This window comes from Notamacropus eugenii, chromosome 2 (genome assembly GCF_028372415.1).
Source record: "Notamacropus eugenii isolate mMacEug1 chromosome 2, mMacEug1.pri_v2, whole genome shotgun sequence".
NCBI classification, from domain to species: domain Eukaryota; kingdom Metazoa; phylum Chordata; class Mammalia; order Diprotodontia; family Macropodidae; genus Notamacropus; species Notamacropus eugenii.
The window spans coordinates 464702676-464719997 of record NC_092873.1 but is presented as its reverse complement, the minus strand read 5'-3'; the positions used below and the strand labels follow the sequence as shown (position 1 = coordinate 464719997).

Sequence of the window (17322 nt, the reverse complement as noted above, 5' to 3'; positions counted from 1 at the left end):
AGGGGGGGGGGGGGGGGGGCGGTGCGCGGAGCCAAGTTGATGGAGTAAAAGGACGCGCAAACTCTAGCTCTTCCCCCACAACCCATAAAATACCTGTAAAAAATGACTCAACAAATTCTAGAGCAGCAGAAGTCACAGAACAACAGAGTGAAAGAGATTTCCAGCCAAAGGTAACCTGGATGGCCAACAAGAAAGATCTATCCCATCGGGCACTGAGCGAATGGAGCCCAGCCTTGGCCTCACAGCACTGGGAGGAACAGGACTGGGAACAGGCCTTCGGGGCAGAATTCCCAGCGGGGAGGATCTCAGATCCCTCAACCCACAAGCACCAAAGAAAGCTTCAAAGGTCAATGAGAGGGCTTTTCCAGCTGGACAAGGGGGGAACATGGTTCCCTTCAGCACGGGCCCCAGGCAGCAGCAGTAGGCAGCAGCACTGCATGGCAGTGGCCCATTTGGACAGCAGCTTCCATCCTGGGAGAGGCTCAGCTTAAAGCCCCTGGGGGAATTGAGCAGTTGACCTGAATCTCAGCCCTGAGCACCGTCCTGGGGTGAGGAGGAGCACTAGGACCTTCTTCTTGACAAAGGATTCAGAAGTAACTGGCTGAGAAAATGTACAAAAAAAGGGGGGGGGGGAATAAAACCATAGAAGGTTACTTTCTTGGTGAACAGGTATTTCCTTCCATCCTTTCAGATGAGGAAGAACAAGGCATACTGTCACAGAAAGTCAAGTCTGCATCCAATACCTCCAAAATGAATATTCAGTGGGCTCAGGCAATGGAAGAGCTTGAAAAGCGAGTCAGCAGCTTGCTAAAGGAGACCCCAAAAAATGCTGAAGAAAATAACATCCTTAAAAATAGGTAACTCAATTGGAAAAAGAGGTCCAAAAAGCCAATGAGGAGAGAAAGGCTTTAAAAAGTAGAATCAGCCAAATGGAAAAGGAGGTTCAAAAGCTCACTGAAGAGAATAGTTCTTTAAAAATGAAAGTGGAGCTGAGGGAAGCTAATGACTATATGATAAACCAAGAAATTACAAAACAAAACCAAAAGAATGAAAAAATAGAAGATAAGGTGAAATATCTCATTGGAAAAACAACTGCCCTGGAAAATAGATCCAGGAGAGACAATTTAAAAATTATGGGACTACCTGAAAGCCATGATCATATAAGAGCCTAATTATCTTTCATGAAATTATCAAGGAAAACTGCCCTAATATTCTAGAACCAGAGAGCAAAATAATTATTGAAAGAATCCACTGATCACTGCCTGAAAGAGACCCAAAAAGAGAAATTCCTAGGAATATTGTGGCCAAATTTCAGAGTTCCCAGATCAAGAAGAAAGTATTGCAAGCAGCTGGAAAGAAAATTCAAGTATTGTGGAAATACAATCAGGATAACACAGAATCTGGCAGCTTCAACATTAAGGGATTGAAGGGCTTGGAACAGGATATTCCAGAAGTCAGAGGAATTGGGATTAAAACCAAGAATCACCTACCCAGCAAAATTGAGTATAATGCTTCAAGGGAAAAAATGATCATTCAATGATATAGAGGACTTTCAAGCGTTCTTGATGAAAAGACCAGAAATGAAGAGAAAATTTGACTTTCAAACACAAGAATCAAGAGAAGCATGAAAAGGTAAACAGGAAGAGAAATCATAAAAGACTTTCTAAAGCTGAACTGTTTACATTCCTACATGGAAAGATAATATTTGTAACTCTTGAGAGTTTTCTCAGTATTTGGCTAGGTGGAGGGATTATACACATACACATACACACACACACACAATACAGGTTGAGTTGAATCAGAAGAGATGATATCTATAAAAAAAATAAAATTAAGGGATGAGAGAGGAAAATAGAGGAGATGGGGACAAGTGGGATGAGGGGGATGGTAGAAGGGAGGGCAAATGGGAGAAGGGAGTAACTAGAAGCAAATAGTTGTGGGAAGGGACAAGGTCAAAGAGAATAGAATAAAGTGGGAACAGGGTAGGATGGAGGGAAATATAGTTAGTTTTACACAACATGACTTATGGAAGTCTTTTGCAAAACGACGTATATGTAGCCTGTATTGAATTGGTTGCTTTCTCAGTGAGGATGGGTGGGGAGGGAGGAAGAGAGAAAAGTTGGAATTCAAAGTATTAGAAACGAAACTTGAGAGTTGTTATTGCGTATAACTGGGAAATAAGATGTACAGGTAATGGGGTATAGAAATCTATCTTGCCCTACAAGAAAAGAGAGAAGATGGGAATAAGGGAAGGGTGGGGTGTGATAGAAGGGAGGGCACATTGAGGAAAAGGGCAATCAGAATGCAAGGTGTTATGGGATGGGAGGAGGGGAGAGATGAGGAGAAAAATTGGAACTCAAAACTTCATGGAAATGAATGTCATAATCTAAAAATAAATAAATAATTTAAAAAAAAAAGAAAGCTATGACAGATTGGACAACATACTGAAAAAGCAGAGACATCGCCTTGCCAACAAAAGTCCATTTTGTCAAAGCTATGATTTTTTCATTAATAATATAGGACTGTTAGAGTTGGATTATAAGGAAAGCTGAGTGCTTCAGAATTGATGCTTTCAAGTTGTGGTTCTAGAAGAGACTTTTGAGGGTACCTTGGACAGCAAGAAGATCAAATCTGTGAATACTTAAATTAACTCAGACTATTCATTGGAAGGACAAATAACTGAAGCTGAAACTTAAATACTTCAGCCACATAATAAGAAGACAGGACTCATTGGAAAAGACCTTGATGTTGGGAAAGATTGAAGGCAAAAGGAGAAGGGGATGGTGGAAGATGAAATGAATGGATAGTATCATGGAAACAATAAATGACATTGGACAGACTTTTGGAGATAGTGGAAGAAAGAAGGACTTGGTGTGCTATGGTTGCTGAACAACAGCAGCAGCCAGCCCAGCAGTGGACTGTGGCTATGTTCTCGAAGCCATCTCACCCATAACATTTTCAGTCATGACCACCTCGCTGTGGCAGTCTCTCCATCACGTAGAAGGGCTATGATCTTCACAGTGGAAGAGGTGCTCACACTCCTGAAATCGTGGGTATTAATAGTGTAGACATGTTACCACAGCTGACCCTAGCTCACCTTTTCCAGTTTTAGTCTACCTCTCTTTTTCCTCCTGCTGTACTCCCGCCAAGCAGGTTTTATTGCTGTTTCTCACACAAATGCCCCTCTCTTCCATCTCTCTATGCTTATAAAGTACTTCCTCGTTGCCTCTACACTCTAGAAAGCCTTGCTTCTTTAAATGCAAACTTCTGTATGAAAACTTTACTGATTACTCACCACTTCTAGCCCCCCCCATTACATTGTATTTATATATACTTCTTATCTCCCTAATAAAATCTAACGTCCTTGAGGGCAGGGACTGTTACAATTTTGTCTTTGTATCCTCAGCAAACCAGCCCAATTCCTTGTACATGGTAGGTGCTTAATAAATGTTTACTGATTAATTTATTGATTGATCATTGAAGATGATATATGTCCTATTGACACAGAATGGTTTAATCTACTTTTTTTACATATAGTTAAGATCCGTATGTATAGTATAGATCTAGAACTAGAAGGAGCCACAGAAACCATGTAGAACAGACTTTTCATTTTACTGTTGAGGAAGCGAAGGCCTAGGGACCAAGTGGCTTCTCCAAGGTCATGTATGCAGCATTTCAGCAAGATTTGAACCCCAGTCTTCCATTCTTTTCAGTGTACCAAGCTGCCTTCCTTAACTGTATAGGCAGATGTTAAGCAGGTCTGTGTTAAGCACTTACTGAGTTCCAGGCACTGTGCTTACGTGCTGGAAATGCAAATATGAGCAGAAAGAAAGTCCCTGCCTTCAAGGATACATTCTAAGGAGGGGAGAAACACGTAAAAGGCAGCTGAAAAGCAAGGGAAAGGAAGAAGGAAGGTGCTCACTCTGTGAGTTCAGAAAGTCCAGAGTCATGGCCAGGAGGAGAAAGAAGTTGAACTACTCTAGGACAGTCCCCAAAGTGGAGACCCCAGGAGGAACTTGCCAACGAGAGAAAGGGGCTGGCCTGACAGCATATTCCAGGATAAGAAGACTGGAGTGAGGAAACCCTAGACAGTGATGGAAGTTCCAGGGTGAGACTGAGGCTGAGATATGGTCAGAAACTTTAGCCAGGCTGCTACTCTTCTACAAGAAGTACTGAACAAGAGAGTTCAAACTGAACATACAACATACAAAATAGGATCTTGCAGAGGACGGAAAACGTCTAATTTTTTAATGTTTTCATTATTTAAGTTAAGGCTACTTCAGTTCTCAAATTCAGTAGTAATATATATGAAAAAGGATACAGAGAGTTAATAAATGGAAATTTCTTGTGGAATTGATGAACTAGTCATTACACAGTATTCGAATCTTATAAATTGGTCATTCATAAATGTCTTTGTTTCTGTAACCATTTTCTCTAAATTACTATGATAGTGGTTTTTTGTCCGAAGTGTGATTGTAGTTTGAGCTTACTTGTTAACTGAAATTGTTTTAATTTCCCTAAGTGAATCATTTGAACAGCATTGAGTTCCAGACTGGAAATGAAAATTCAGCTCTCTCCCCTTTTTAATAAGACAAGAACCTTTAATAAAACCTTGTGGTTCATAGTACACACAAAAAATAAATATATTTCTTTGTTCTTTCCTTTGTACAAAGTATATTGGTAATCTTTCCTATGTTGCTGTCATATTTCAGGCCTATTATTACTCAGCCATCATTGAAGATGTGATACTGCGCTTTTCTTGGACTATCCAAATCTATGTGATCACCCTGAATCTGACCCCTCATGTTGGGGACATCATCTCTACTGTATTTGCTCCCCTTGAGGTTTTCCGGTAAGTGAATGAACTGAAATTTTTCTTTCAGATTTATTTTAACCAAGGAAGAAAGAAAATTTTTTTTTATCTTGTGTAAACCAATTAGAAAACCACTAATTCAAGAAATGTGAATTGACTGATTCTAAGAATATGCCTATAAGTCAGAACTTGCATTTTCAGCTCACTCTGCTACAGAGGTGATTTTTGTATTAGATAAACAACGATAGAGACTCGGCCCATAATTTAATTGGTATAGGGAACTCCCAAGTGACAAAACTCCTTCAACCAGAGTAGATGAGCATCCTCACTGCAACTTGAGTCTCAAAGAGTTTCCTCAGAGAGGTTCTGCCCGGGATTACAGAGCCTGCACGTGCTCATGTTGGGCCTTGAACACAACCAGGGCTTCCTGGCTTCATTGTTGGCTCGGTTCGCTCTACCCAGCTGCCACCAAGAACTATTTAGGGCTGAAGCCTTTCAGCTGCCGTCAGACATCCCAGACTTCCAGGCTTGGAATGTGGGAAAGAGCAAAATCTTCTTCTTTGGTTCCCTTCTTTTTAAAAAATAGTAACTCTTTGTAACAGAAATTACCTTGTGTATTTCTGAAAAGAAAGCTATTAGCAATGATGGCAGAACGTTGTGTTTTACAAGTGAAAGCCTAATGACATACTGACCTAGAATAACCAAGATGTAACATTAGTTGTGTATGGAGGCCAGCGATACGGAAAGGAATTCCTGCCTTCTTTGGCTCACACTGACTCTTTTATTCTCCTCTGCAGCACATTACCTGCAACAGAAGTTCCAAACCTCAAATCTGTCCCTTCCCACATTACTTTGAGCAGATGAATCTGCCTCCTACTTTATCAGAAAGATAGAGCTAATGAGTGCCCCTTCATTTCCCTCCTCTAAAGTTCTCAGTGCACTCAGTAATCCATAACTTCTCTTGCTAGTCTCAGAGAATGATATGGCCCTCCTGTAGCCCAGAATAAACCATCTTCACCTTTGATCTGCCCCCTTGCCATCCCTCTTGACTTTGTTTCATAAGGCATTTCTTCTCAATCATCTCTCTCTATTGCTTCCTCAGATATGCTCTCATGTCTCATCCTTCAGAAAAACCTTCTCTCAACCTTGTTACTTTCCCAAGTTATTGTCCTCTCTTCTCTTTTTCTTAATGACAGGTTTTTAAAAAGAATAGTCTACACTCAGCTGTTACTTTTTCACCACCTACTTATTCTTCAGTCCTTTTTCTATCTGGCTTTGTTCCTCACTGCTCCATAATGATAGCTGGCATTAGTAGAGCACTTTGAAGTTTGCAAAGCATTTAGATTGTCTTGTTTGGTCCTTACTGCAGCCCTTGGGTATGGTTACTGCAGGCATTAATATACTCACTTTACAGCCAAGGAGACTAAGGCTTACAGAAATTTCAAGTTATTTGCCTCGGGTCATGTTGTTCATTTGTTTTAAGTCAAATCCAACTCTTTGTGACCCCATTTGGAGTTTTCTTGGCAGAGATTCTGGAGTGCTTTGCCATTTCCTTCTCCAGCTCAGCCCAGGGTCACACAGCTAAGAAGTGTCTGAGGTCAGATTTGAACCTGGGTCTTCCTGACTCTAGGACCAGCACTCTATCCACTGGTCCACCTACCTGCCCACCTGCAGGATTGAACTCCTGCTCTGTCTCTTGCAGACTCTATTGCTCTATCTATATGCCATGTGGTCACTTTACAGAAATAGTTCTGAGATCAACAGTGACTTCCCAATCACCAAATTCAATGACCATTTTTCTGTCCTGATCTTTAATCTCTCTGAAATGTTTGGTACTGTTGACTAACCTCTTCCCTCATCTTCAGTGTCACTGTATTCTCAACCTCTCTTCCCACTTCCCCTATTTCTTGCTGCCTCCTCAGCCACTCAGTTGCCAGTTTCTTTTGATTCTACCCCAGCACTGTGTTTCACTAGCTCTTCTTTCCTATTTCTGACACAGTTTAGTCCCTCATCTCTTCTAGGCAGTTTTTATAGCTGCTTCACCAGTATTCTAGCATCCAGTCTTCCCAGTGTTGTCTGTAAAATCTCTCTAACATACTGCTCTGATCACATCACTCACCTCCTTAAAAATTTCCAAGACTTCAGTACTCCCTCCTTACTACAGCATGAACTACTAATTCTAGCATTAAAGACCCTTTCCAGAATAATATGGTGTTGCTCCCTTCACCAGGTAGTGGAAACAACACTAACCTTAGAGTCAGGAGGCCAGTTCCCAGCTCTGCTGTTACTCATTGGTGTGACCATGTAATATAGACAAGTTTCTTGAAGAAACTAAAGCTTTAATTTCCTCATGTATAAAATGGAGATAATATTACTTCAGATTCTTAGATTGTTGTTAGGACTTTACAGGCCATAAAGTTTTAGTAAGAGGGAGCTTTCATAATTATTACTCTTTATGCATTCTAAACTCTGCAAAACTGCATTAATCCTTGTCCTGTGCTGCAGGGAGCAGTAGGTTTTGTAAGTCAAAAGCAACAGTTCAAAGCAACTTCCCCTGGAATGTCATTTTTTTCCTAGTGATAGAAGTGGTAATTATTTTTATTACTTATGAATGTTCAAATCTTAAATAATATGTTTATTGGTAGGACTAAGATATTTTTGAACTGAATTTCCCTATGTTCTTTCCTCTCTTCTTACCCCATTTATACACTCACTTTGTTTCTAAAAATGGAAATTTGATCATCCAGAAGGTTGCAGATGTCCAAATGTATAGATCTTTAAAAATGATTTGCTTAACTCTTGGAAACCACTGTATATAAAGAAATGTTGTGGGAATTTTTTGCTAGTTGGTCTGCAGACCATTTATTGCACTCAAAGGCTCTACTAGTTCTTAAAGGTTATATTGGAAGTTTTGTGGTGGTGTGGTTCAGGAAATTTTTTTAAAACTTTTTTCCTTTTCTTTTAGACTTAAATGCTAAAACTTAAAAACACAATACAGAAAAGAAAAAGAAACATATAAACTTAAATACAAAATAAGAAAAGGGAAAAAAAATATGTCATGTGCACCGCAGACCATAAAAGAGGATTCAAAATATAAAGCATTAAATTTCCATTTCAAGAAAGCCCATATAATAAATACTCCACTTTACGTTGAGAGCTGTCCATCTTTTCTTTGCTTCTTTGTAAGTTTTCTTTTGTTCTCTGATGTGCAGAGGATATATTTTTTGAAGTACATTTTGACGTTATAACAAATATATTTTCTGTGTTCATTCTGTCCCCCACTTTAAAGGCGGTTTGTGTGGAATTTCTTTCGGTTGGAAAATGAACATCTAAACAACTGTGGTGAATTTCGTGCCGTGCGAGACATCTCTGTGGCTCCCATGAATGCAGATGATCAGACGCTGCTAGAGCAGATGATGGACCAGGAAGAGGGTGTGCGGAACCGTCAGAAGATCAGGACATGGAAGTGCAACCAGGCCCTGACACTGCGCCGACCTTACCTGACTCAGTATGTATTGTGTCTATTTTCAGAGTACTTGCTTCTTTTCTGTTCTAGCAGAAAGTAACATTTAGACTAGAAAAGTGAGATCTCACAAACAACTTCTGTGTAGGAGGCCCCAAGAGTCTTTAGTGCAGTTTTAAGATGTTAAAGCCTAAAACTAAGGCATTAGGGACACTATCTGTTACCTATAATAAAATCTCATTACATCATAAACCCCCTAATTAAAACTTTAGCATATGCTTACTTCCTTACTATAGAACCCTCAGATAGAAGCTGTCTAGATACCTTTTGAAGGTCTCTACTGATGGTGAATTTACTGCCTTCTGAGGTAGTTCATTTCATTTTTACCTGACCTGGAATCTACTTTTGAGCTAGCTTGGTTGTGGAGAAAGGAAACAAAACTAATTAAAATTATTCTGAATTATCTGTTTGAAAAGTTGAACTGTTTTCAGCTACCCTTACAGCACATAATGTATCAGATACCTTTACAGTACATAAATGTTTCCTTGCTAATTAAAATCAGAGAGTCTTAGTTTTGGAAGAGACATCAAAGGTTCTGCCTTTGTTCACCTGTATATGAACAAGAATACCCCCCTTAAACACCTCCAAATTGTAGCCATCTAGTGCCTTTGAGAGGCCTTCAGTGAGGGTGAATCTACTACCTTGAGGCAGCCATTTTTAGCAAGCATTCTTCTTTTAAAGTTTATATTAATGTCTTCTGTTAATGTCTTCTGTTGTTGACATCCTCATAGACTGTCCCCAGTACTCATTCATGATGCTCTTTTGGACAAGATGGTAAGCGTAGGGGTGAGTGATAATAGTGAGGTACATTTAGAACTAGTCATTTGGAACCAAAAGTGATCCTAATAGGGCCATTTCAGTTTCACAGAAGCTCTCTAGTGTAATGCCCCTGGGGAATCTATGCTTAGGCCTATTCAATTCAATATTTTTATCAGTGACTCAGATAAAAGCTTTTAACCTGAGGGATAAGTGTGTGTGTGTTTGTCCTTTGCGAAGAAGACCATGCCATCAGAGAGGGATAGCTAATACACTGAATACATATCTGGTTTCCCAACATTCCCAACAGTCTTGAATGACAGATAAACTCTCTTACCATGAGATTTAATAGGGATAAATTAAAAATCTTACTACATTAAAAATTCTGCTATAGAAGTAAAAGATAGGAAAGGCCCAGCAGGTACCAGACCATGTAAGGAAAAAGCTAATTGGAGGTTTTAGTTCAACATGATAAAGACTTAATAACTGAAAAGGAGAATGCAGTCTTGGCATTAATAAAGGCATAGTGTACCCTGGTCAGACCACATCTGCAGGAGGACATTAACAAACTAGAATTAGATCAGAGAAAGGTGACCAAGGTCATAAGAAGATGGGTAGACTTTTAAGGCATAGGAGTATCCACTGAAAGAATTCTGAATTTTTATTTTTAAGCAGAGAAGATCTTAGGAGATTATAATAGCTATACTCAAGTATTTGAAGGGCTGTCATATAGAGGAGGGATTTCAGCCTGTTCTGTGATTGTATCCTGATGCAGGAAAGGTTTTCTAATGAGAATTGCTTTAAAATGAAGGGAGTTCCCTCAAGAGATAGTAAGCTTCCCTTCCCACGAGGCCCAGATTGAACCACCATGTGTCAGGGGTGCAGTAGAAAGGATTCTTGTTCAGCTTCTGCGAGTTTTTCCAACTCTATGATTTGTCATCTCTGATTCTGGAGAATTAGCATGAATTTTTAGTGAGCCACATAAGAGTAGTAACAGAGAAAGTATACAGTGTTTGTATACCCATTGTATCATTATGAGCACGGAAGATATTTAAGGAGATGAAAGACTGTAGAATATAAGACTGTGACTGTAATGGTGAAATGGGGCTCTTAGGTGGCTCAGTGGATGGAGTGCCAGGCCTAAAGTCAGAAAGATGCATCTTTCTGAGTTCAAATCTAGCCTCAGACACTTACTAGCTTTGTGATCCTGGGCAAGTCACTTAACCCTGTTTGCCTTAGTTCCTCCTTTGTAAAATGAGCTGGAGAAGGAAATAGCAAACCATTCCAGTATCCTTGCCAAGAAAATCCTAAATTAGATTTACAGAGAGTTGGACATGACTGAAACGACTCAGCAACAACAGAACAACAAATGTTGACCATGGAGTCCAGGGTGACATGAAGGGGGTCTTTCTTGGAAAGAAAGTGTAGTGGTTAAAATGACTGTCCATAGGTATGACAGTGCAAACACATTCCATTGCTTGAGAACAACTGATGCATACTTATTTCCCTCATAATTCTTTGAATGAAGTGTATTGAAATATTGCTAGAATTCAACCTACTGCAACGTGGAATTCAGTATGTGTTGTCATTCATGATAATTTATTACTGAAAATACCCAGAAGTTTCGTTGAAATGCTCTGACATCTGTAATACTGTCATGGAGCATGAACTCTGAGGATTCTTTAGAAGTTCCAGAATACTTCGTAGTCAGTTCTTGATTGCTCATAGTGAGGAGGAGGAGGAGGATGAAAAAAATGTGGAGGATCAGAAAGTCATTAATAATTGGCTATACATTTCACACTCTGAAACTCTTCTCTCTGACTATAGGTTCCTACCCTATCTCAAGGACCCTTTCAGTCCCACTAAACATATCCAGTGTAAACATTGTCCTCATCAAAACTGCTGCTTCCTGAACTCTTTCCTGTGTATCTAGTCCTTCTGGTTTCACGTACTTCCTTTACCAGGCAGAACCCCTGTTGTCATTCGTTTCAATGATACTTCCACTAAAACTAGAAGCACCTTTACACCTTAATTTTTTGCCATGTCTATCTAGGTGTCAATCAGCCAACATTTCTTAAGCACCTACTGAATGCCACTGCCAGCTAGACACTTGGAGGAGGGGGAGGAGATAGACCAAGAAAAAAAAAGGTAGTCTTTACCCCTCAAGGAACTTGTGTTCCATCATTGAAGATAGCAGGTACATTTATAAGTATATATGTAAAATAAATAAAAACAAATATGAGGTGGTTAGGAAAGAAGGGCAGTAGGAAGAACAGGAAAGGCTTCTTGTAGAAGCCCCTGAGCTTAGTCTTGAAGAGAATGAGAAATTTTATGAGGCAAAATTGAAGAAAGTGCATTCCAGGTATAGGGAATAACCAAGACATATGAGGAAGAGAAAGAAGGCCAGTTTAGATAGATCATTTAGTATAACAAGATTAACCGTATAATGAGACAGGAAAGGATTGGAAGTAGGTTATGAAAGGCTATATAAACTTTAAACAAATTTATATTAGAAGCAGTGTCAGGTCACCACTGAAGTTTGAATATGAGAGTGACAAGTGTATTAACCTTGTCAGACTGGGCTTAAGGAAAGAGGAGGGATTGGAGAGGGGAACGAAATGTGGCAGGGAGCTGAATTTGGAGTCCATGGCCATTGTCCAGGCAAGTCGAGATCAGGACTTGAAATAAATTAGAGAAGATCGCAGATTTAAGGTAAGAAATGATGGCGAGATGGCAGTCACAAGATTTGCTACTTTGCCCATCTCCATCTTCTCCATTTCCAGACATGAAACCTTACTGATTGAGTCCACTCCACATCCCTGTTATTTAACCTCAGAAAGGTCTTCCTTCATTGCTGTCCTTCAGCCTTTTCTATCCCAAAGGGGCCACCGTCAGTGAACCTTTCCCACTTCAGTCTCCCTCGCTGTCCACAGGTGACCTTACTTCCTTTGGTCATCCTTCTTAGAACTTCTTTTTTACATGCCTTCTCTACCCCCACTGACATTCTTCTCTTTCCCTCCTTCTCACAGAAGGAGCACCTTTTTTCACAACTGACCTTACCTCCTCGCCCCAGACCTCATCTCGTTGAGTTTGCTCTAGGATCTTGTTCTATCAGATCTCTCTTAGTTCCTTTTCTCTTCACTTTCCATTTCAGTGGCTTCTTTCTGTCTACCTACAAATGGATTTCTTCCACCTTAAAAAACAGAACAAAACCCAGAAAAGCCTTCCCTTCTTTGTCACTTCTCCTGCCCCTTGCACCTTTTCCTTCACTGCCAAATTTTTAAAAAGTGACTTTTACTTGATGCCTTTCTTTCCTCCCCCACAGTCACCTTCAATCCCTTATTGTCTCATCTCCTTTTCTGTTACTTTTCTGAAAGTAAGTGGTAAATGCTTGTTATATGGAATTCATTGTGCAGGGTGCTGCTCAGCTAGTGTCAAGGATGCCAAAGAAGTCGAGGAAAATGAATTGTTTGTGTCTTTAACTTTTTAAAATGATGGTATTTCTACCTGTCAACAGCAGGGGTCACTATAATCCCATAGTACTCTGGCTTTGAAATATAGAAGGCTTTGGGGAAAATAGTACAAATTCTGTGAATACGGTTATAGGGGCATAATCTTAGAGCCAGAGGAGACTTTAGAAACCCCCTCATTTTGTGGACAAGGACACTAATGCCCACGGAAGTTAAGCAACTATCCAAGGTCTCACAAATAATAAAAAAGAGGGCAGGATTGCCTGCTTACTTTGGTATACCATCTAGTTCAAAGTCATGGAACATCAAAATTGAAAGAGTTTGGATGACTTTTTATGTAACTTGCCACCCAGTACAGGAAACATCCTCTCTAGCAGCCTAGACAGATGGGATCTTCAGGCCTGTGTTTAAATACCTCTGATATGTAGAATACACTGCCTCAAAAGGCAACCTGTTTTAGCATTAGAAAGCTCCAATTGTTAGAAAGTTTTCTCTTATTTGAAACTAAAATCTACTCATTTAAGAAGTTAAAGAACTTCTGTATGTTAGTCTCAATTTTGACCTCTAGATCGTCAAAGATTGAGCACATCTTCTCTTTTAAATGTGACAGGCTGCTATGAAGACAACTCATTTCTTAGTGCTAAATGTTCCCATTGCTTCAGCTGTTCTTTAGTGACTTCTTTTTCCAGGCCCTTTACCATTCTCATCATCCTCGTCTCTTCTTAACTGGACTGCTCCAAACTGAACTCATTGCTCTAATTTGCTGTGAGCCTACGACTTTCGGTGACCCTGGATACCATAATTTTGTTAATGCACTCAGTAAGCATTTATTAAGCCTTTAGTCTTTACCAGGCATTGTGCTAGATGTTAGCAATGCAAAGATAATAAAAGAAACAACCATTTCTCTCAAGGACTTCACATTATATCATAAGAAGTAACATGTTTGCTTGTAAGTAGATATAAAGTTCATTCAGGGGGCAAAAATAGCTAATGAGATTAGGAAAGACCTCATATAGGAGCTGGCTCTTGAAGGGAAGTAGAGGTCCTAGTGTCAAAAGTAAGGAGAGAAGACATTCCAGTCATGGGGCACAGTCCAGGCAAAGACACAGAGTTGGGAAATTGAATATTGTCTATGAGGAAGAGCTAGTAGACTGGTTTGTCTGGACCATGGTGTACATGAAGAGTGTGTGATTCCTGGGAAAGGTAGGCTAGAGCAAAATTGTAAGGAATTTGAAGTGCCCAACAGAGGAGTTTATATGTTACTGGAATTTTTTTGAGCAGAAGAGTGATATGGTCTACCCTCTACTTTAGAAATAGCTCTTTAGCATCTGTGTGAAAAATAGATTAGTGAAGAGAAAGAGACGTAAGGCAGAGAACACAGGAAACTAGTCAGGCAACTGAGTATCTACCGTGTACCAGCAAAACTCAAGCCCAGGAGGCAGAGCCAATATGGCAGTTAGTAGGAAGAGGTACAGTGAGTACAGACTCCACCAGACAGACCTTGAAAGTATACCAAGAGTGAATTCCATGGGGAAATCTGAGAAAAAATCACAGCGAATCATTTTCCTAGCCCAAGTTAGCAGAAACTGATGGAGAGGTCCACAGACAATGCAGTGAGGTCTAGCTACAGAGCACTCCAACATGCAGGGAAAGGCTGTTTCCCAAGCAAAAGAATGCCCCATGGGACATGTGCCCATGCCTGGGCACCAGGAACAGGTACCAACTAAAAGCCTTGTCAGCCACTTTTGAGTTTGGTTCCAGTCACAAATCTCAGAGGGACTGAGGAAGGGATATATGCAAAAGGTTAGAGAGTGGTGGAAATCCTTGATCAGTGTAATGAAAATGAAGGAGCACATCTAAAAGCAAGCAGAAGCAGAGTGGTTCAGACCTTTAGGAGCAGAGCAGGCCTCAATTCTAGCTTCTAGCTCAGTAGGAAGCCTGAAGATAAATAACCAGGAAAGGAATCACAGACCTAAGTGAAGCTTTCAGTTTTATCACTTTGAACCAGCACAGCTTTCGGTTTTGCTGATAATGTCTTGAACCCAGTCTGCTGTTGTTCAGATGCAAAACCAGCTCAGGAACTTGGAAAACTCAGGTCAGACTTGCCTTAGATCATACTACTTGGGGGAGTTCTGAGATCTCCAGCCTGACACGTGTGAATTGAATATGAAGGAATGATAATCTAAAAAATTAGGTTAAAGCATGAGATGGAAATGCACTGGGAGAAAGGGAAAGGTAGAATGGCAAATGATCTCACATAAAAGAGGCAAGGAAAAGCTTTTACTGTGGAGGGGAAAATGAAGGAAGTGAGAGGGAGTGAACAAACCTTCCTCTCATTGGAATTGGCTCAAAGAGGGAATGACATATGTGCTCAATTGGGCATAGAAATCTTTCTTACCCTACAGGAAAGTAGGAGCAGAAAAAGATAAGAGAAGAGAGGACAGAGTGGGGGAGGAGATAGAAGCAAGATACTTTTGAGGAGGGACAAAGTGAAAGGAGAGAGAGGGAATACAAGAAACAGGGAAATACAGTTAACAAATGCAACTGTGAAAAAAATGTTTGAAGCAACTTTCTCTGATAAAGGCCTCATTTCTCAAGCACATAGAGAATTGAGTCAAATTTATGAAAATAAAAGCCATTTCCCACTTGATAAAAGGTATGAAGAGTTTTCAGACAAAGTAAAGTCATATGAAAAAATGCTCTAAATCTTGATTACAGAAATGCAAATTAAATCACTTCTGAGGTACTACCTCATGCCTATTAGGTTAACTAATAAGAAAGAAAAGGGAAAGGACAGATGTTGGAGGGGATGAGGGAAATGAGACACTAATGCACTATTTGTGCATTCACAAATTCAACCATTCTACAGAACAGTTTGGAACTATGCCCAAAGGGCTATAAAACCACACATATACCCTTTCCCAAAAGAGATAAAAACCAAAGGGGAAAAGGACCTATAGATAGGGAAATATTTATAGCAGCACTTTCCTAGTGGCAAAGAATTGGAAATTGAGGAGATGCCCATCAACTGGGAAATGGCTGAACAAAATATGGTATGTGATTGTGATGAAATATTATTGTGCTACAAGAAAAGATGAGCTTGATGCTCTCAAAAAACCCTGCAAGAATGTACAGAAGATGATGCACAGCAATATGTACTGTGCACAAAGTGGTGTTGTTTGTCTTTCATTCTTGAAGAGGAGTATGACATCAGGGAGGTGAGGCCATGACACGAAGTGAGGCAGGACTGGGCAAAGCCACCAGCCTCACTCTCCTCAGGAGTCATATGGGTCCAGTGACAAGACAAAGTAACATCGATACTGTAAGATGATCAACTGTGAATGACTCAGCTGTTCTCAGCAAAATAGTACGATACAAGAGTACTCTGAAGGATTTAGGATGAAAATATTATCTATCTCCAGAGAAAGAACTGATTGTGTATGAATACAGATTGAAGCATATTTTTTTAACTCTTTAATTTTCTTGAGGGTTTTTTGTCTTTATTTTCTTTTACAACATGACTAATGTGGAAATATGTTTTCCATGACTACACATGTATAACCTATATCGAATCGCTTGCCTTCTCGTTGAGGAGGATGGAGAGGGAGAAAGGGAGAGAATTTAGAATGTTAAAAATTCTTTTTACATGTAATTGAGGTAAAATAAAATACTAAACAAACCTGGATTAATTCAATATTCAGTACCCCAAGGTAGCAGAAACAGGACTATCTTGGACCTTCCCTCCACAGTTCTAACATCAAATCCAAAATCAGAAAGAAGGCTAGAATGATCAACAACCACAAAAAAATCTTGTTATATTTATTTTTTCCCTATTTACATGTAAAAAACATTTTTAACATCCGCTTTATAAATTTTGAATTCCAAATTCTCTCACTCCCCTAAGTTGTACATATACAGTCATGCAAAACATTTCTGTATTAGTCATGTTGTGACGATATGCCAGGCAGTATGCTAAGTGCTGGGGATACAAAAAGAGGCAACAGACAGTCTCTGCCCTCCAGGGTCTTAGACTCTAATAGGAGGGGGGAGACAACATGCAAACAAATACGTACAAAGCAAGCTGTGTACAGGATAAAAGCAGAAATAATTTAAAGAGGGAAAGCAGTGGAACTGAGAGGATTAGGGAAGGCTTCCTGTAGAGTAGGGAATTTTATTTGGGCAAAGTGAAAATAGAAAGAATTCACTCCGAACCTCCTGAAAGAAAACTCAAAATGACTCTCAAGAACATCATAGACAAAATCCGGTCAAAGAAAAAATACTGCAACCAGCCAGAAAGAAGGAATTCAAGTACCAAGGAGCCACAATCACACGCAATTTATTATCCACCACTAGAAAGTAGAAGACTTGGGATACAGTATTCCAGAAGGCAAAGTTTACGGGCTTACAGTAAAGAGTAATTTACCTAGCAAAACTTAGTAAAATTCTACAGGAAAAAAAATGGATCTTTAATGAAATAGAGGACTACCAAGAATTCTTGATGAAAGGAGCAGAGCTGTATCGAAACACTAGCAATCATAAGAAACTCAACAAGGATAAACTGCTTCCATTCAAATGTGGGGAGATGGTATTTTCATCCCCTCTGAGCCCTATCATCATCAGAGGCTGCAGAGGGAGTCTGATTAGACAAAACCTAGGAATGGTTCTGTTTTTGTCTTGATGATCTTGAAAAGAATGAAAAGAGGGTAAGTAGAATACATTGGGGATTAAGGGGATGAGAAGATTGGGGGAAATTATCTCAC

General features: G+C 39.8%; 1 protein-coding gene across 1 annotated transcript in view; it reads left to right on the top strand.

Annotated features, from left to right (window-relative positions):
• XPR1 (xenotropic and polytropic retrovirus receptor 1) overlaps positions 1 to 17322 on the top strand; it is a 219367-nt gene that overhangs the window by 194021 nt on the left and 8024 nt on the right. The window contains exons 13-14 of the mRNA XM_072648484.1: positions 4713 to 4852; positions 8103 to 8321. Of these exons, the coding sequence (XP_072504585.1) occupies positions 4713 to 4852; positions 8103 to 8321 (359 nt within the window). The remainder of the gene's footprint in view (positions 1 to 4712; positions 4853 to 8102; positions 8322 to 17322) is intronic.